The sequence below is a fragment of the Lepisma saccharinum genome, chromosome 1, assembly GCF_977018435.1.
Source record: "Lepisma saccharinum chromosome 1, izLepSacc3.1, whole genome shotgun sequence".
NCBI lineage: Eukaryota > Metazoa > Arthropoda > Insecta > Zygentoma > Lepismatidae > Lepisma > Lepisma saccharinum.
In genome coordinates this window covers 179,275,637-179,293,158 of record NC_139229.1, presented here as the reverse complement: position 1 = coordinate 179,293,158, position 17,522 = coordinate 179,275,637, and the positions used below count along the sequence as shown (strand labels likewise).

The 17,522-nt window shown below is 41.8% G+C and overlaps 2 protein-coding genes across 3 annotated transcripts in view; both read left to right on the top strand.

The window, feature by feature from the left end:
- The first annotated feature begins 3,833 nt into the window (after positions 1 to 3,833).
- The window catches only part of LOC146004624 (TBC domain-containing protein kinase-like protein), a 50,912-nt gene continuing 37,223 nt past the window's right edge, over positions 3,834 to 17,522 (top strand). The window contains exon 1 of one of the 2 annotated variants that reach the window (XM_083143524.1): positions 3,834 to 3,895. The gene's annotated coding sequence lies outside the window, so the exon portion shown is untranslated. Of the gene's footprint in view, positions 3,896 to 4,069; positions 4,203 to 17,522 lie in introns of those variants that run through there. The other variant, XM_083143515.1, reaches the window with a different exon arrangement.
- On the top strand, positions 4,258 to 5,273 carry LOC145990393 (protein OPI10 homolog). The gene has a single exon (XM_083126092.1). It carries the CDS (start codon positions 4,375 to 4,377, stop codon positions 4,978 to 4,980), a length of 606 nt encoding a protein of 201 aa, XP_082982218.1. The 5' UTR covers positions 4,258 to 4,374; the 3' UTR covers positions 4,981 to 5,273.

Genomic DNA, 17,522 nt, shown 5'->3' with positions numbered 1-17,522 from the left:
TTTACGATCGCGGAAAAAAAAAAATGTTTTCTTACTTTTAAACACTTCTCACTATAGAAGAAAGAAACCACGCATATATGAATAAAACCAATAAATAAAATTACATAGTATTTTAAAAATTTGTTTACTTACATTTCCACACAATGGAAGAACTACAACTACCAGCTGATTGACTTCCGACGTCCATTTTTCTAACAAATGAAAAGGAAGAACAGATCGCAAGTGTGCACTGCTCGCGTGCTGCGTGCTCTGGTCTTGTACACTCGTTTGCTTGGCGCTTTCGAACTGCACTAGGTGACGTCACTTCCGTCAAGACTGTACTTCAAGTATGTACTTTGTACCTTTTGGACACAGCCAGAATTTCATCAACAAAGACAGCAGAGCGCCACATTTCCTTTCCAGAATGCTCTTTCTTTTGTTGCAGTCAGGTGCGACCGTGCATTTTGGCGTCCCTTGTCACCAACTTAGGCCGTGTCCGAAAGGTGCAAGACCGTACTTGAAACGAGCATACTTCGAGAATGATTTCGCAGTGCGGCCTTGAAGTTGTGAACTGGAAGTGAAAATCTTTCGAACTGCACTTCGACTGCAGCGCCAAATACGATCAGTAGATATACGGCAGCAGATGTCACCTAGAGCACCGTTCCATCCGGGGACTCAGCCAACCTCCGTTGTCCGAATTCGCGGCAGACGTGGAGTCGGAGGGGAGAGCAGAGAGGCGCGACAGATGCACGCTTGAACTCGCTGTGACCCTGCGCTTGGCAGCCATATTCTAACTTTCACTTTGTACAGACAACATTTACTGATTAGACGATGTAAAACTCAGTGATACTTTAACATTTTATCGATAATACTGAATGTAGAAAAATTATAAATGATGAAATAGCATGTTACATTTTTAATATGAGTAGTAAATAGGTGGAAATCATTGTGATGTTTGTTTGGCGTCTGCCTTCTGCTTCCGTGCGGTGCGCCTGCGCCCCAGAGCGCGGTGGGTGAAGTTCGGGTTGACACCTGGCGGGAAAAGTGACAACCATACTACAAGGGGACATGCAGATTCGGACGACTTGGACGTGACTTCTACGGCACGCGAGAACAACGGGAGAGAACGGTACGGAGCGCTTGCCAATCCGGACTGTACAGCAGAGCACAGATTACAAAACCAGTCACGACGATAACTGTGACGATACTTCCATTCGTCGTTTCTGACAAACTTTGCATTCAGAAAACTAATTAAGGCTGTGTCCGAAAGCTGCAAGACCATACTTGAAGCGAGCATACTTCGAGAGCATACTCGCAGTGCGGTCTTGAAGCCTGGAAGCGGAAAGCTTTCGAACTGCACTTCGACTGCAGCGCCAACACAAGTGAGGAATGCAACAAAAGTTGCTTCGAAACTAAAATTATCAAACATCGGCTGTATGTGCCACTCTTGTTTTCCGTGAACAACACACACATGACTCGGCGTGCAGTTTATATAACACAGCACGTTATTAATTATAGAAATATGAAAGAAATTTGCTCTTTCAAATTAATTTTCACACATTCCGCAACATGGTTTACGATCGCGGGAAAAGAAATTGTTTTCTCACTTTTAAACACCTTCTCACTATAGAAGAAAGAAACCACGCATATATGAATAAAACCAATAAATAAAATTACATAGTATTTTAAAAAACTTGTTTACTTACATTTCCACACAATGGAAGAACTACAACTACCAGCTGATTGACTTCAGACGTTCATTTTTTTAACAAATGAAAAGCAAGCACATATCGCAAGTGTGCACCGCTCGTGAGCTGCGTCCTCTGGTCTTGTACACTCGTTTGCTTGGCGCTTTCGAACTGCACTAGGTGAGTCACTTCCGTCAAGACTGTACTTCAAGTATGTACTTTGTACCTTTTGGACACAGCCTTAGGCCTTGAAACACATCACCCAAGACGCTGACGAAAGACAGCTCCGATTACCCACGCTGGGACACAGAAAACAAGCTCGTAAGTCTCATATATTGCGTTGCATTTATATCCCAGCTGCCAAAACAATGCGTGAAAAACATGACAGGGAAGGAAAGGAAAGGAAGGGGGTACTGGGTGGGTGGGTTTTCTTCCATATGACATTTGAAAGTTTTATCTGAACATCTGTCAGCGGTTACAACTCACATACAAGTATGAAGGCCCTAAAAGCACATGAATTATTTAATTAGCACGATTATCCATGAGTGTGCCATCGAGGACTCGGGCTATATTGTGGATGGAACACTCATAGATCATTGGGAAAGTAAAGGTTAAATGGTAGAATATGAAAAAAAATATCCTGGTTCCTGTATTTTTCACTCATTTTTTCTATCTAATGCATATTTTACATTGATTACTCTGTTCGAATACTAACCAAGTTAACTTTATTTCTGTTATTAACAATAAAAATAACAAACTTCTTGCTTTTTTACAACTTGAAATGAACGATGACAATTTCCAGAGGGGGAGGAGATATACTGAGAACAATTGTTTGTTCCCTATCTCATGTTGGATTGGAACCAAAAGCCACACAAATATTGTCGCATTTTCCGAAGACACTGCCTGTACACTATTGAATTCAACGTTATTATTTTCAAAACCGGAAGTGCAGTCCCGTCCAGCTCCAAGGAAGGTGAATAGCACCCATAGTATCATTTTCATTAGGGGATACCGAAAAGTCGGGACCAGGCTCGGGAAAAATATTTCCCGTCCATATCCCGACTTCGGGAAATTAATTCCCAACTTTTCGGGATCCCGAGCAGTCGGCAAATCTGAGAAAGTGCTGTGTATTTTTTGAATTTTCATAAATTACTTGAACTATTGTTTACATTTGGCCTCACAATAAGTTATGTATATATCAGAGAACAAACCTATCCATTCTTTAGTTTTCAGTACGTTGGGCCAACGTAGTAAATCCATACGTTGGGCCAACGTAAGAACCACATGTTGGTCCAATGTTGGAACAACGGCCAAAATTACTGTTGGCCAACGGTATGATTTTGCGTTGGGCCAACCATTTTGGGTAGCAGAAATGCAAAAACAATCACTTAAAGTGAAAAGACGTGTAGAATTCGAGATTTCCAGAGCTTCGGGAAATTTTGAACATTTCTCGTCCCGAATGTCGGGATTTAGATAATTTCCCGTCCCGATCCAAAAAAATTTTTATCCCGCACACCCCTAATTTTCATGTATTTCAAATTGAACAAATACGAAATGAAAATACGATACATTCTTGCAAGAGTACATTTTTTTTAAATACAAAGGTTATTACAACTATATTTTCTTTGGCATCAATTACGATTTATTACTTATTTTAGTTTAATATTTTTCTGAATGAAATAAGACTTTACACTTCGGTAAATATACCTCTATTCTATTATTTGGTACTTTTACCATCACAGACTATAATTCCGCACATTCGGATTTTCAGCGCTTAAGCATTTTCATTCGGATATTCACCGATGGATTCAGCGCTGAATCCATCAGTCTCCACCTCTTCCATCACAAATAGGGGCTGGTGCAAACGGTGGATTTTTAGGAATTGTGGGTAATCGTAGTCTGCTAACGATGAGCTACAATGCCGTCGATGTGAACAAGGGAAGTGAATTACGAGCCGGAAATGAGCAGAATAAATGTGTGTGTTCTGCCAGTGCACTTAAAGTGGAAATAAATCTTCCTCTTCCTTCGTACTATCCTTAGTTGTTCTTTTAAATTAATTCAACAACGGTGTTTCCATAAAAACCGAAGCAACAGCCGAAACTGCAGAGAAAAGAGTAACTGTAGCCTTCATTTTGATTTTTGAAACAATTTGTTTGTGATGAATATTCGAACGTAAGTGGTGGAAAAGCGATGACATCAAATGGAGCTTCAGCGCTGAAAATCCGAAGGTACTGTATTGCAACTATATTTTCTCTGGCATCCTTTACGATTTATTACTTATTTTTTTTAAATATTTTTCTGAATGCTATGAAAACACCTTTTCTATGATAACACTTTACACTTCTGTAAATATACCCCTAATTTGTTCTTTGGAACTTTTACCACTTTTACCACCACAGGCTATCAATTCACAAACTGCGAGTAGGCGTAAAATTAGTATGTAGAAAAATGTGAGGATAATTTTCAAAGCAAGTATATGTTCAATACGATTGTTCCAGTATTGTCACTGCTTTCCAGGGCGATATTTATATGCAGGTAATTTAATATGTTGTTTGTAATTATTGAAAGACTATGTAAGTTGTTGCTTATTTACAGAGAGTAATCTGTGCCAATTCTAGCATGTTCTTGTAAATTCAATGGAGAAAATTTTCTGTCACTTAGGAGGATACAAGTTAATTAATTGTCGTTTGAGTAGAAATCGGAAAAAATGAGTATGTTTGGTATTATTGTTTCTGGACGATTAGTACAAACGGATTTCCAGCAAGTTGGAGAAACACAGTTTCTCACAGTAATACCCGAAGCTGACAACATTAATCACATTGTAGTGTTTCTAACTGGTTCACAGCCTTTTCCTGAGGGAACTGGAGGATCCGTGTATTTTAGTTGGCCAGATTCAAATGCTCCACCAACTTGGCAGCTCCTTGGGCATATTACAAACTTAAAACCATCCGCTATTTTCAAGATTTCGAAATTGAAGAAGATCGGTGCTGGCGACCCAGGCAGCACTAATGGGTTTACGTTTAATCAGCAACAAATATCTCATAATGCACAAATAGGTATTTCTGTGGAACCTTTAGCAACTATAGAGCAGCAAACACCCGTATTAACGGAAGCAAGTGCTGTGAATTCGTATGTGGAATTTACTCAGAAGATGCTAGAAAACTTTCTGAATTATGCTTCTAGTTTTTGTTTAACTCAGGCTCAAATGACGCCGAATCCAAGTGAAACATATGTGCCACTGTCAACGTTACAAAACTGGTACACGAACTTTGAAAGGCGTTTGCAGCAAAATCCAAATTTTTGGCGCACGTGAATTCTATCCTCTAAGCATGTTAAACAATTAAGATCAGTTTTTTCTCTTTTCAGAAAGCTACAATTTTGCATGTTTATGTAAGCTCAGACAGGAATATTTTTGTCAATATTGTTATTTTACCGCAAGGGGTTTTATTAAATGTACCTTAATTTAACAAGAATTTTTCCACATATTGCTTCTCTATTGAAACTAATTCATATATTGCGATATCAATTTGTATAGAATATTTAGAGAATAGGTATTAAAGTAACTTTTGTATATTACTGTACTAATGAAAAAAATAAATATGGGAAAAGTGATTTCTTCATTTTTTAAAATTAGTGCAAGCATTTATTTTGGGTAACTGTTCTGATTGTTTTATGATTTCTCCTAGCACAGTAAGTACTTTCTCCTGTATATTTGAAGAAATCCATCCGGGTGATATTGCATATTTACCCAAGAAATAATCACTTTTTATGTATTTTCTGTAAAGCGACAAGATTATGCCATTGTTTCCATTATGTACCTGCAGATGGCGCGAGCGTCGAAAGTCACGTGGTCTTGGCAGTGTTTCCAAACGTGCCTTTTTGTTACGAAATTTTTAATTTTTTTTTAACTTTTCTTACCTAACCCAACCTAACCTTACCTTGCTGGAAATGGTCCGTGGGGCTATCGTGAATGGTTTTTGGGGCTATCATGAATGGTTTTTTGGGGCTATCCATCAATGGTTTGTGATGACATAATAACATGAAAGTAGGTATTTGTTGGTTAAAAGGGTTGAAACACTGCATACCCACTCCAAATCAACAAAACACAAGCACGATGTGCGATGATCCATGACGAGTGCATGCCATATTGTCTGTTACCCAAGCGGAACAAGGACGACAAATAATTACTCTTAATATGAAAAGTTGACACTATTTTATGGAAAAAGGCATAACTTCACCTTAAAGAATTTTCCGCAATTCTGAATAGGTAAGTATCAATGCTAAAATTAACGAAATAAACGAGTGAGAGGTGTTCGGGTGATATCGCATAATTACCAAAAAAGTTATTCATGTAGAAAAAAAACAACTTAAAAATTACCTTACGCAAGCATGCACACTTCCCATTTACAAGATATTCTCCATCGACAAACGGCGGTAAATATCGTAGAAGTGTGGGAATGAATGTAGAAGTAAGTTTGAACCATAGTAGAATACATTTAGGGACTTTATTTTAATGCTAAGAGAACCAAACCTAACCTGCCTAACCTAACCACGAAAGCATTTAGTAAACAAAATCTTAAGTTATCGCTAAAACTCTGCAGTATGTGTTAACAGACATACATTGAAATCGTTCCATGTGAAATCGCAATAAAACCATAGGAACTTGGGCCAAACTTTACTATGATGACTTAGCCTGAATGCATAAAGGACATAATGAAAATGTGTTACATGTGTGACACTTCAAACATGTAGAAAAATTTGACTTCATTTGTCTGAAACACATAGGCTACAGATGCTAAGAGCAATTATTTTGAAATTCGAACAAAAAAGGGATATTTGGATAGTTGTATTTTTTGATTGGCATGATTTTCTTGTATGTTGAAGTAGGTCATGAGAAATGAATATTGTGCAATTTCAAGACCTTGAAATTTTTTTCCCTCCCCTGTAGAAAATGTCAAGGTCAGACCGCTCATTTTTCATGAAAAGTGAAACATGGCTAAGTTCGGAGTGCTGTATCTTTAAAAATCAACAACATCCCAAACTTTTGTTTTGGACTACTGTTAGTATAAGACTTTGCTTATATACATTCAATTGTTTTGATGGGACATTGTTGCTTTGCATTGTTATGAGGCAACAAAGAGTGTCCAAAATGCAGTTTTTTCCTGTTTTCGGCCCTTAATACCTTGGTTAAGCAACAGTACCCCAAAGATTTGTTAACTGGGCATTGAAGCTCACTATTAGGACAAGCTACCTGATATGGCACATTACTTGGATATTGATGCTGTTAGCAGATATAACCCTTTGAATACTCAAATATTGCAAAATCTGCAACTTTAGAATTAGACTTATCTCAAAAAAGCATCAAGCAAAAAATAAACTAAGTATGCTATCTTGTAGCTGAATATATGTACTAACAAATGGAAATGAAAAAAACTTTGGGGCCTCGATCCATTTTCGACAAATAGGAAATTAAAATGTTAAGAAATGTCAATGTAAATTATCACACTTCCTCCCCTACCAAAAAGTGGAACAACCCTTTCCACTACTTTTGTTTGTTCCAAATGAAACAGCACATGTCTTGACAAGTTGTGGGACAGTTTCCGTTTTTCTTTCCTTGATGGATACTGTAGTGGTAACTTTGCGCCCTTGTAATCAACCGGTCCCGGTTTTGATGCAATGTTGAGGTACAAGTTGTTCGGATTTCACAAAACTGCAAGTCCCCAGCCTCGATTAGCCTTCCTGTGCATAAACTGGGCTTAAAAACAATGCTCTACTAATCTCCATATACAGTGGCGTGCCAAAGACTTTCACAAAGGGATGGGGACCTAAAGATTTTCTTAGTAGGCAGTTAGACATCTTTTGCCATCTTTTCCTGCCTTTGACATTCATTTTTAGGTCAAGCACCTGAAAATATAAATTAGTGTCTGATATTCTAAAATTTATTTTAAAAAAATGCCATGATCATAAAAAAAAAAGCACGGTTATTTGCAGTAACAATATTAAAGATGATGGAAATATCCTAAGCCAGCTTTTCCTAGCCCTATTTGAGATTCATATTGGGTTATTTTCCATCATTTTTCTGTCACTTTGACTAATCGCAGCAATCAGGGTGAGTGATAATTTGAAATTGATGAAGCGACACTCACAAAGAACAATCAATCGAACCCGGGTCCCCTGGCATCATGGTGTGTTGTCGTAATCACTCCACCACGAAGATCCGCTCTTAGGCCTACCTGAATTGAAATCAGTTTATTTTGGGAACCTCACACACACACAGCATAGTGCTACATGTACAGACTTTTACAAGAAAGTTAAGTTTTCTTTGGTACAATAATACACAATATTTTGCAAACATACTCTTCTCGCCATATAGAGAGTGGCATGCCTAAAAGGGGGGGGGGGGTTGTGCAGATAATAAACCCCATTTGCCCCCAGTAAAATGAATGTCAAAGGTAGGAAAAGATGACTGCCTACTAAGAAAATGTTTAGGTCCCCATCCCTTTTTGAAAGTATTTGGCATGCCACTGTATCTATAGATTAGTAGAGCATTGTTTTTAAGCCCAGTTTATGCACAAGAAGGCTAATCGGGACTGGGGACATGCAGTTTAGAGTGGAATCCGAACAACTTGTACCTCAACATTGCATCGAACCCAGGACCCGTTGATTACAAGGATGCAACATTACCACTACACAATCCATCAAGGAAAGGAAAACGAAAATGTCCCACAACTTGTCAAGACATGTGCTGTTCATTTTGGAACAAAGAAAAGTAGGAGAAAGGGTTATTCAATTTTTTGGTAGGGGAGGAAGAGTGATAATTTACATTGACATTTCTTAACATTTTAATTTCTTTTTTGTCGGGAATGGGACGAGGCCCCAAAGTTTTTTCATTTCCATGTGTTAGTACTTATATTCAGCTACAAGATAGCATACTTAGTTTATTTTTTGCTTGATGCTTTTTTGAGATAAGTCTAATTCTAAAGTTGCGGATTTCGCAATGTTTGAGTATTCAAAGGGTTATATCTGCTAACAGCATCAATATCCAAGTAATGTGCTATATCAGGTAGCTTGTCCTAAGAGTGAGCTTCAATGCCCAGTAAACAAATCTTTGGGGTACTGTTGCTTAACCAAGGTATTAAGGGTCGAAAACAGGAGAAAACTGCATTTTGGACTCTCTTTGTTGCCTCATAACAATGCAAAGCAACAATGTCCCATCAAAACAATTGAATGTATATAAGCAAACAGTCTTATATTAACAGTATATCAAATCGAAAGTTTGGGATGTTGTTGATTTTTAAAGATACAGCACTCCGAACTTACCCATGTGTCACTTTCATGAAAAATGAGCGGTCTAACCTTGAACTTTGACGTTTTCTACAGGGGAGGAAAAAGTTTTTCAAGGTCTCAAAGTTGCACAATATTCATTTCACATGACCTACCTACCTACTTCAACATATAAGAAAATGAAGCCAATCAAAAAATACAAGTATCTCACTTTGTTCGAATTTCAAAGTAATGACTCTAGATATTTTTTGTTGATGAATAGGCAAATTGTATATATCCACAAACATTTAAACCTCAATGCAATTAAATACACTAATAATTTTCAGATAATTTATTTTGTTGTTTGCATGGAGGAGGACAACTTTTTGTGAAATGCCCCATTAACGTGAATCATAAGCAACACACACACACACACAACAATTAAGAAATTATGGTAATACCAAATGTTTACTACGACAATTGTGGTTACAAAAACAAAATTAAAAGTTAGTTCACGACAAAGCACCTTGCTTCAAGACAAATGCTAAAACCAAGTCCTTCTTCGGCGAAGTGTCATTGACTTCTTAAGCAGTTCTGAATGGCCGGGTGCATCACCGGACCTGAATGCAGCGGAGCACTTTGGGGCTATTCTGAGGGATGCAGTTGAGTCCTTAATGATAGTGGAACGCGGACCGGACCGCTATTCCCGGCCAACACTCCTTGCACATCTGGAACAAGTTCTCCGTGACATGGAATGGAATACGGACTGTTTGCGAATCTTCTGAGCTCCTACCCTGATCGTCTTCGTGCTGTGAGAGAAGCAAACAGCGGACATACTAACTTTTAATTTTGTTTTTGTAACCACAATTGTCATAGTAAACATTTGGTATTACCATAATTTCTTAATTGTTGTTACTTTTTACTGTGGACCCCTAGCAAAAGGTTATTTCCCACCCTGTAAATGTCTACATATGTCCATAAAAATAAGCGGGCATTACAGGCTGCAAATGTCGGCATCTCCGCCAGCGCCGCCCGCCACACTTCTCCCGATCTCTCGGCTGAATATCGAAATGGTCGCACTGTACTCTAAGATGGCAGGCCATATTTTGGGATTGCATATATCTGTTATTTTTGTTTTCCATGTGCTGGAACTAATTTTTTGTTACATAAAACATCAAAATTTGTTGATTACGGGAAATTCAACATAATTCTTGAGGGTGTACAGTGGGTTAATGACCCCTTACATTGTATTTTACAAACTAGTGCAGTTTGAAGGAACCATGCTTGTGCATTGTCTGCAACTAGGAGACAATATTCACGAAACAAACCTACATTCAAGTCAGTGTGTTTTGTGTGAGAATGAACTTCACAATCTTATCAATCAGAATTAAGTAACAGCTTGCAACAGTAATGTTAATGCAATAAACTTATGTGACTTTTGGAATGCACCCATAGGATCGTGTTATGAATTTCATGACCGATTTATAGAGGCATAATTAAGTTGTACAGGCGTGCAATATTTGTTGTGGAGTAGTGTACCACCATCATCTGTTGATTTTTTGCAGTGAAAGTTTTTCTACAGACGCGATGGTACCCATGTCCGTTGTCACTTCTGTGTGAAACCTGCTTCTCTCCTCAGTCTGAGATATAGTTCAAACATTTTTTTTGGTACATGTCTGCACATTTGAAAGCATGTGCTTTAAAACCTCCCATTTTGAGAAGATCTACAGCATAAAAAGCACCATGGGCTAAAAGTTAACTGTGGATTCATATCTTATGTCCATAGTTACAGTAGATTTAAATCTTTGCAGGTTCTCCATATAATCAGACATTTTTAGTAAACATTAATGCAAGGAATATACTTTAGTGGTTGATGTTAATTTATTCATTCATTTATTCATTATCCCTGATGGCATAGTGGAAAAATATTGCCAAGTGCTCTGGGTTTGATCCCTGGTGGAGGAACATTGAATTTGAATTCAAATTTTTAAGTCCACATTATGCACATGCACAGATAGGCTAATTGGGAAATGACTTAATTTAAAGTGGGATCTGAATCACTATGCAGTGCACCTGCCTTCACCAGATATTGAATGTGGGATCCCTTGACATTTTGACAATATTAATTTATTAACACTCAGGTGTTTTTTTCAAGAGTAAAATGGGAATTGGTCCTACAAGATACAATATAAGGGGCTGAATCTCAGCAGGGGCATGGGTATTCTTTTTGAGTCACTTGATCAATTTCATTATATCACTCATCCTCATCTTCACATCTTCACAATTAGCCAAAAGTGGCAGAAAGCGAAGTACGATGGCAAATAGAAAAGTCTTTGCCCCTATTTTTTTTTTCAACTGAAATATTAGTGTGATTGAGGAACCAAGATGTACATTCAATGCATTAAGATTTTCTTGGAACAGCTCAGCGTTAACTTTTGACTGCTTCACAGCATCGTGCTGCTGTTAGTTTACAAAGATGGCTGTAGTACTCAACACATCTACATTGTATGAGCAGTAAACTGTTATTCGTTTTCTATGAAGCAAGGGACAATCGCCCATCGAGATCCATAGGGAAATGAAGCCGATGTATGGGGACAAGTGTCTCGCTTTGAGAAGTGTGTGTTGTGAAAAGACCGAGAACACCTTCATGACAGTGAGTGGTTGGTTGATTGATTGATTGATTGAGTTAAAATTTATGGGTGCGTCGGCACTTAAGGCCATTTCGCACCCTTCTGTGTATACGGGGAAATGTCCCCTTATCTAAAATTCTGACAGATTTAAAAAAGGGGTGTAGATAGCCCCTTGGGAAAAAACTAAAAGTGCAAGGTTGTAAAGAGTCCTGCACGAGACAAACACGACACATTAAAAAGTCAGAAAAAAACTAAAAACCTCCTTACAGACGGTGGAAGAGTCCAGCTCTTCGCAAAAAACGAAAAACACGTGATAAAATACTGCTGTCATCACCCAAGAGGGATGACAAACAGCCGGAAAGGTTAAAAGTCTGCCGGAGGTAAGCAAGATCGACACATTCAATGAGAATGTGTCGGATGCTTAAAATAACATTACAAGCACGACACAACGGAGGGTCCAGCCCTTGCAGTAGGTGACCATGCGTGAGACCGCTGTGTCCTATACGCATGCGGGTAAGAATAACGTCTTCTCGCCGAGAGGGACGAGACGAGGAACGCCAAGCACCTATGGTGGGCTTAACAGAGTGAAGCTTGTTTCCCGTTTCCACATCCCACTCGGTCTGCCAAGTGTCAAGAAGGCGACAACGGAACACATTCTGCAGGTCGCTAGCTGGCAAAAGGTGGACGAGAACGTCGCCATCTGCATCAGCAGACTTGGCGGCAGCATCAGCTGCTTCGTTCCCCTGGATGCCCACGTGGCTAGGGACCCAACAGAAGTGTACATCTGTGCTGGCAGATAAGGACACAAGCTGTCTGAATATGCGTTGCGCTACCGGATGCCGGGAATACGGCGAATCCAGAGATTGCAACACGCTGGTCGAATCGCAGCACACAAGGACTTTCTTCAGCCCATTCACGTCTGCAAAGTCCAGTGCCTTTAGAATGGCGTACAACTCTGCCGTAAAGATGGAACAGGCAGGATGTAGCGCGAAACTGGAACTTTGAGAGTCTAGGACGAAGGCGCAACCAACTGATTCGACTGTCTTGGACCCATCCGTGTAAAACACATTAAAATTGGGGTGCTTCGCACGAAGTTCTAAAAACCGTTGCTGGTATACAACCATTGGTGTTTCTGCCTTTGGAAGGGCAGTCAGGGAAAAATCGATAGAAGGTACAGGAAACTCCCAGGTAGGGAGAGGCGGAATGAGTGGAGAGACGCCAGGAAGGTCACTGTCAACACCAAGTGCTGACAGGATCTCGTCTGCACGAACACCAAATGGTCTAGTGGCACTAGGGTGGAGCCGATACCTTGCTAGCCTACTCTCGTCGGAGATGGTGTCAAATGAAGGATGTGAAGGCATCGAGCGAAGATGAAGGAAGTAGTTCACTACCAGCCGCTGTCTTCGCAGAGACAGCGACGGCTCAGATGCCTCTACGTACAAACTAGCGACTGGACGCGTACGAAACGCACCAGAGCACAAACGTATACCAGCATGGTGGACGGTGTCTAGGATGCGAAGTCTAGATGGGCGGGCAGAAGAATACACAACACATCCATAATCAAGCTTCGACCTGATGAGTGCATGGTACAGGCGAAGCAGTACCGTCCTGTCAGCACCCCAAGAAGTATGTGATAAAACACGTAGAAGGTTGAGAACTCGAAGACAAGAGAACTTTAACTGGCGAAGGTGAGGTAGCCATGTTAATTTCTTATCGAAAATGAGGCCCAGGAAGCGGACCTCATTCACGAAGCACAGGGGAGATTTCCCCATGTACAGGTCACGATCGAAATGACATGTACGTTGACGACAAAAGTGAACACACACGGATTTCTCGGATGAGAAGGTAAAACCTGTTTGGGAGGACCACTCAACCAAACGGTTTATCGTCAGTTGGAGTTGACGAGAAGCTGACGCGAGATTCCGTGAGGTCGTCTACATACAGAAGACCATGTACAGGGGCGACAATGCTTGCCATAACACTGTTCACTGCTATGGCAAACAGAGTCACACTTAATACGCTGCCCTGCGGGACACCGTTCTCTTGTTCGTGAAGATCCGAAAAGGAGTTCCCAACACGTACGCGGAAAAAACGATCAGATAAAAAGTTTTTAATAAAGTACGCCATATGGCCACGGACGCCCCAAGAATGGAGCTGCTTTAGGATGCCAAAACGCCACGTTGTGTCATATGCTTTTTGGAGGTGAAAGAAAACTGCAACTAAATGTTCCTTGTTGAGGAATGCATCCTGAATGTGTGTTTCCAGCTGAACCAGATGGTCCAGTGTGGAACGGTTGGAGCGAAAACCACATTGAAAATTACTTATCAATGAGTTTTCCTCCAAAGACCAGGTGAGACGCTTGTTGATCATGCGTTCCATCAACTTGCACACACAGCTAGTTAAGGCAATAGGCCTGTAACTCGAGGCTGCGGTGCGTTGTTTACCTGGTTTCAGGATGGGAACAATAATAGCTTCTTTCCAGGAAGTGGGGAAAGAGTCCTCCAACCAAAGCCTGTTGAATACCGCCAAAAGGAAATTTTTGGCTCCAATGGGCAGATGACGAAGCATCTCATAGTGGATCTTGTCCACTCCAGGAGCTGTGTTCTTAGAATCTCGAAGTGCCTGATCGAACTCCCGTTCAGTGAATGGAGAGTTGTATGGCTCGGTGTTATGACTTCGAAAAACGAGAGGGTGTCGTTCCTGACGGTCCTTCTCACGGCGGAAACGTGGTTCATAATTTACAGAGCTAGACGCACCAGAAAACTGCGTGGCCAAGATATTAGCTATGTCTCCGTCATCTGTGTACAACGTCCCATTGTGCTCCAGAGTGCTCAGAGGAGTAGATGCACCCCCCTGGATGCGACGTACTTTGGTCCAAACGGCTTTCGACGAAGCCTGCTTTGTCAGAGAAGACACGTATTGGACCCAGCATGCCTTCTTACTGGCTCGAATGAGCTGACGGGCACGGGCACATTTAATGCGGAACTGCTCGAGGTTTGCGGCAGTGTGGTTCCTATTGAATCGATCGAGAGCATGATTGCGGTCCTTGATGGCTGCACCGATCTCCGCAGTCCACCAGGGGACTGGGCGTCGCCTCGCAGGTCCACTGGGATGTGGAATGGAGGTGCGTGCAGCATCATGCACTCCTGACACAAAGACATCTAAGGCGTCGATTGGTGGTAAAGTCCACGCAAGATCGACTTCAAGGTCCACTGCACGCTCGAAGGCTTCCCAGTCGGCCCGACTGAGATTCCAGTGAGGGTGTTGTTCACGTGATTGCTGAAGATGTTCGAAGGTAAGAATGAGAGGGAAGTGATCACTCCCACAGAGATCAGGATGAACGCTCCAAGATGTGGTAGGAGCAAGGCTGGGACTGCAGAAGGACAAGTCCAACGCAGAATATGTGCCAGAGGAAGGACTGAAATATGTGGGAGTTCCATCATTCAGCAACGTTAAACCTGATGCCTCACGGAATTGATCTACAATTTGACCCCGGGGCTCTGTACGAACGGAGCGCCACAAACGATGGTAGGAATTAAAATCGCCCAAAAGAACTACAGGAGACGGAAGTTGTTCGAATATACAAAGGAGGTCCTCAAGAGAGAATCGCTCCTCCCTTGTGATGTAGACACAGCACACATATATTGGCTGTGGTAGATGGACCCGCACGGCGACAGCTTGGAGGGGGGTGGTGAGAAAGATTGGTGTAGAGTGGATGTTATCTCGAACACCGATTGTAACACCACCGTGTGCACGACGACCCTCAGGAAGCTTGTCGGTGCGGTAAAGCGTGTATCCGTTTAGAATCACTGATTCATTTGGACGAAAATGTGTCTCTTGGAGACATATGATGGCAGGGTCAAATTCAGATATTAAGATTTGCAGTTCCTCGAGATGTGTACGGAAACCGTTAAGGTTCCATTGGAGACAATAAGCCATAGCTGGAGGTATTATAGTTACCTTTTAAGGCGTACTCTGTTTCTAGGCCCTGTCACCTTGATAAATTCTTCATCCGCGGCTTCGTCCTGTATCATGTCCTCGGGTAAGGACACAGAGGGCGAAGGGGATGAAGGGGGAGTGGGGGTGGGTGCTTTTAGCGCCCGCCGGGCAGCTTTTAGCTGCGCTTTAAGTTTCAGGGTGGTCGATGCCACCCTGACTGGAGAGCTACTGGACTTTAGAAAATATTCTTTAGTGTGCACCTGCTTGAACTTCTTCTCTGTGGAGCGAGGAGTGGTTGCTGGTTTCCTCGAAGCAGGACGAGCTACTACGGGAAGCGTTGTTGTTTGAGTTGCAACGTCGCTGGTTTGTACACCCACACTGCGACGGGTCAGAGCAGCTGCAGCAACTGTAGCGAATGGCACAGGTAAAGTGGTGCGTATACTTTCACGGAGACGTTGTTTTGCTTCACCAGCAGAGATTTTCTCTGTGACGACCAACTCTCTGATTTTCTTCTCTTGTTGGAAAGAAGGGCAGTCACGATGCCAGACTGGGTGCTCGCCTTGGCAGTTAATGCATTTGGGACCAGAAGAACAAGGTTCGGTCCCATGCTCAGGCAGACTATACTTACCACAAAGGGCGGTAGTGGCCTTGCAGGAAGGCTGAGTGTGCCCAAAGTGCTGGCATTTGAAACAACGCATCGGGTTAGGTATGTACGGACGGACTTTGAGTCTCAAATATCCAGCCCGTACCCTGTCTGGGAGAGTGGTCGTTTGAAAAGTCAGTATAAGTGAAGCAGTTGGTACTAGTTCTCCGGACTTCCGCGTCTTTATTCGCTGCACTGCGGTGACATGTTGGTCTGAGAGTGCTTCAAGAATCTCTTCCTCCTCAGCATTTAACAGATCCCAGTGGCGAATCACACCTCTACTACTGTTAAGTTGACGGTGAGGTTCAACATTAACAGGGAAGTCGCCCAAAGATCTTAACTTTAAAAGGTTGTTGGTCTGGCGATCTGTGCTGGTCTGGATAAGTAGACTCCCGTTTCGCAGCTTCTTTATTTCTGATACGTCTGAACCAGCGGCGTAGTCTAGCTGTTTCTTGATCAGAAACTGTGACAAGTCCTTTAATGTAGCAGCTCCATGTTTCTTTGTTGTTGCAGATTCATCGTTACTCTCGGTCTTCTGCACAATACTAATCACAAGATAACGTGGCACGTTACTTGTCTTTTCCAATAATTGAAGCAGGCTCGAAGGCCGCGCTCGTTTTGGGGGTTTCCCCCCATTTGAGTTGTTTTTTGTACCCATATACAAAAAGATTTATTGTGGAGGGTCCATAAATTGTCGCCTCGACATGCCCTCTATGCCGAGGAAGGCCTACCCCCAAAAATGGAGGCTACTCGAGGACCAAACCGAAATCCCCGAGGCCACGTTCGCGACTGCACCTACCCCTGCAGCCAACACTGTCCCATCGGCACGTGCAACTCACACCTTGGGATAGGGGTTTTTTATCGAGGTTGTCTCCTCTAGCAGGACCCTTAGTTATAGGGAGGTCAAAGATATGGAGATGAATGACGTGATGGAATGGTGAAAACGTGAGATATGGATGTGAAGAATGAGTGAAATGATGAGATGAAAATGACCTCCCTACCTTAGTTTCTTAGAGGGAGGTCAGAGATATGGAGATGAATGACGTGATGGAATAGTGAAAAACGTGAGATATGGATATGAAGAATGGGTGAAATGACGAGATGAAAATTGACCTCCCTACTAAGCCCCCTCGCCCCGTCAAGGCAGTCCTAAATGGAGGGGGAGTGAGTGGTTGGAACATCCTCGTCCACAACAGAAAAAATTGCCCGCATGGATGCAAGGGTGAAAGTGGATCGGCGTGTGCATCCAAGGAGCTTGGCATTTCTTATAGCAGTGTTTACGATATCGTTCATGAATCCTTGGGGAAGTGCAAGGTTTCATGTCGGTGGGTGCCTAAGCTTTTCGATAACCTGAACAAGGGCAATGGCTTCACTGAAACA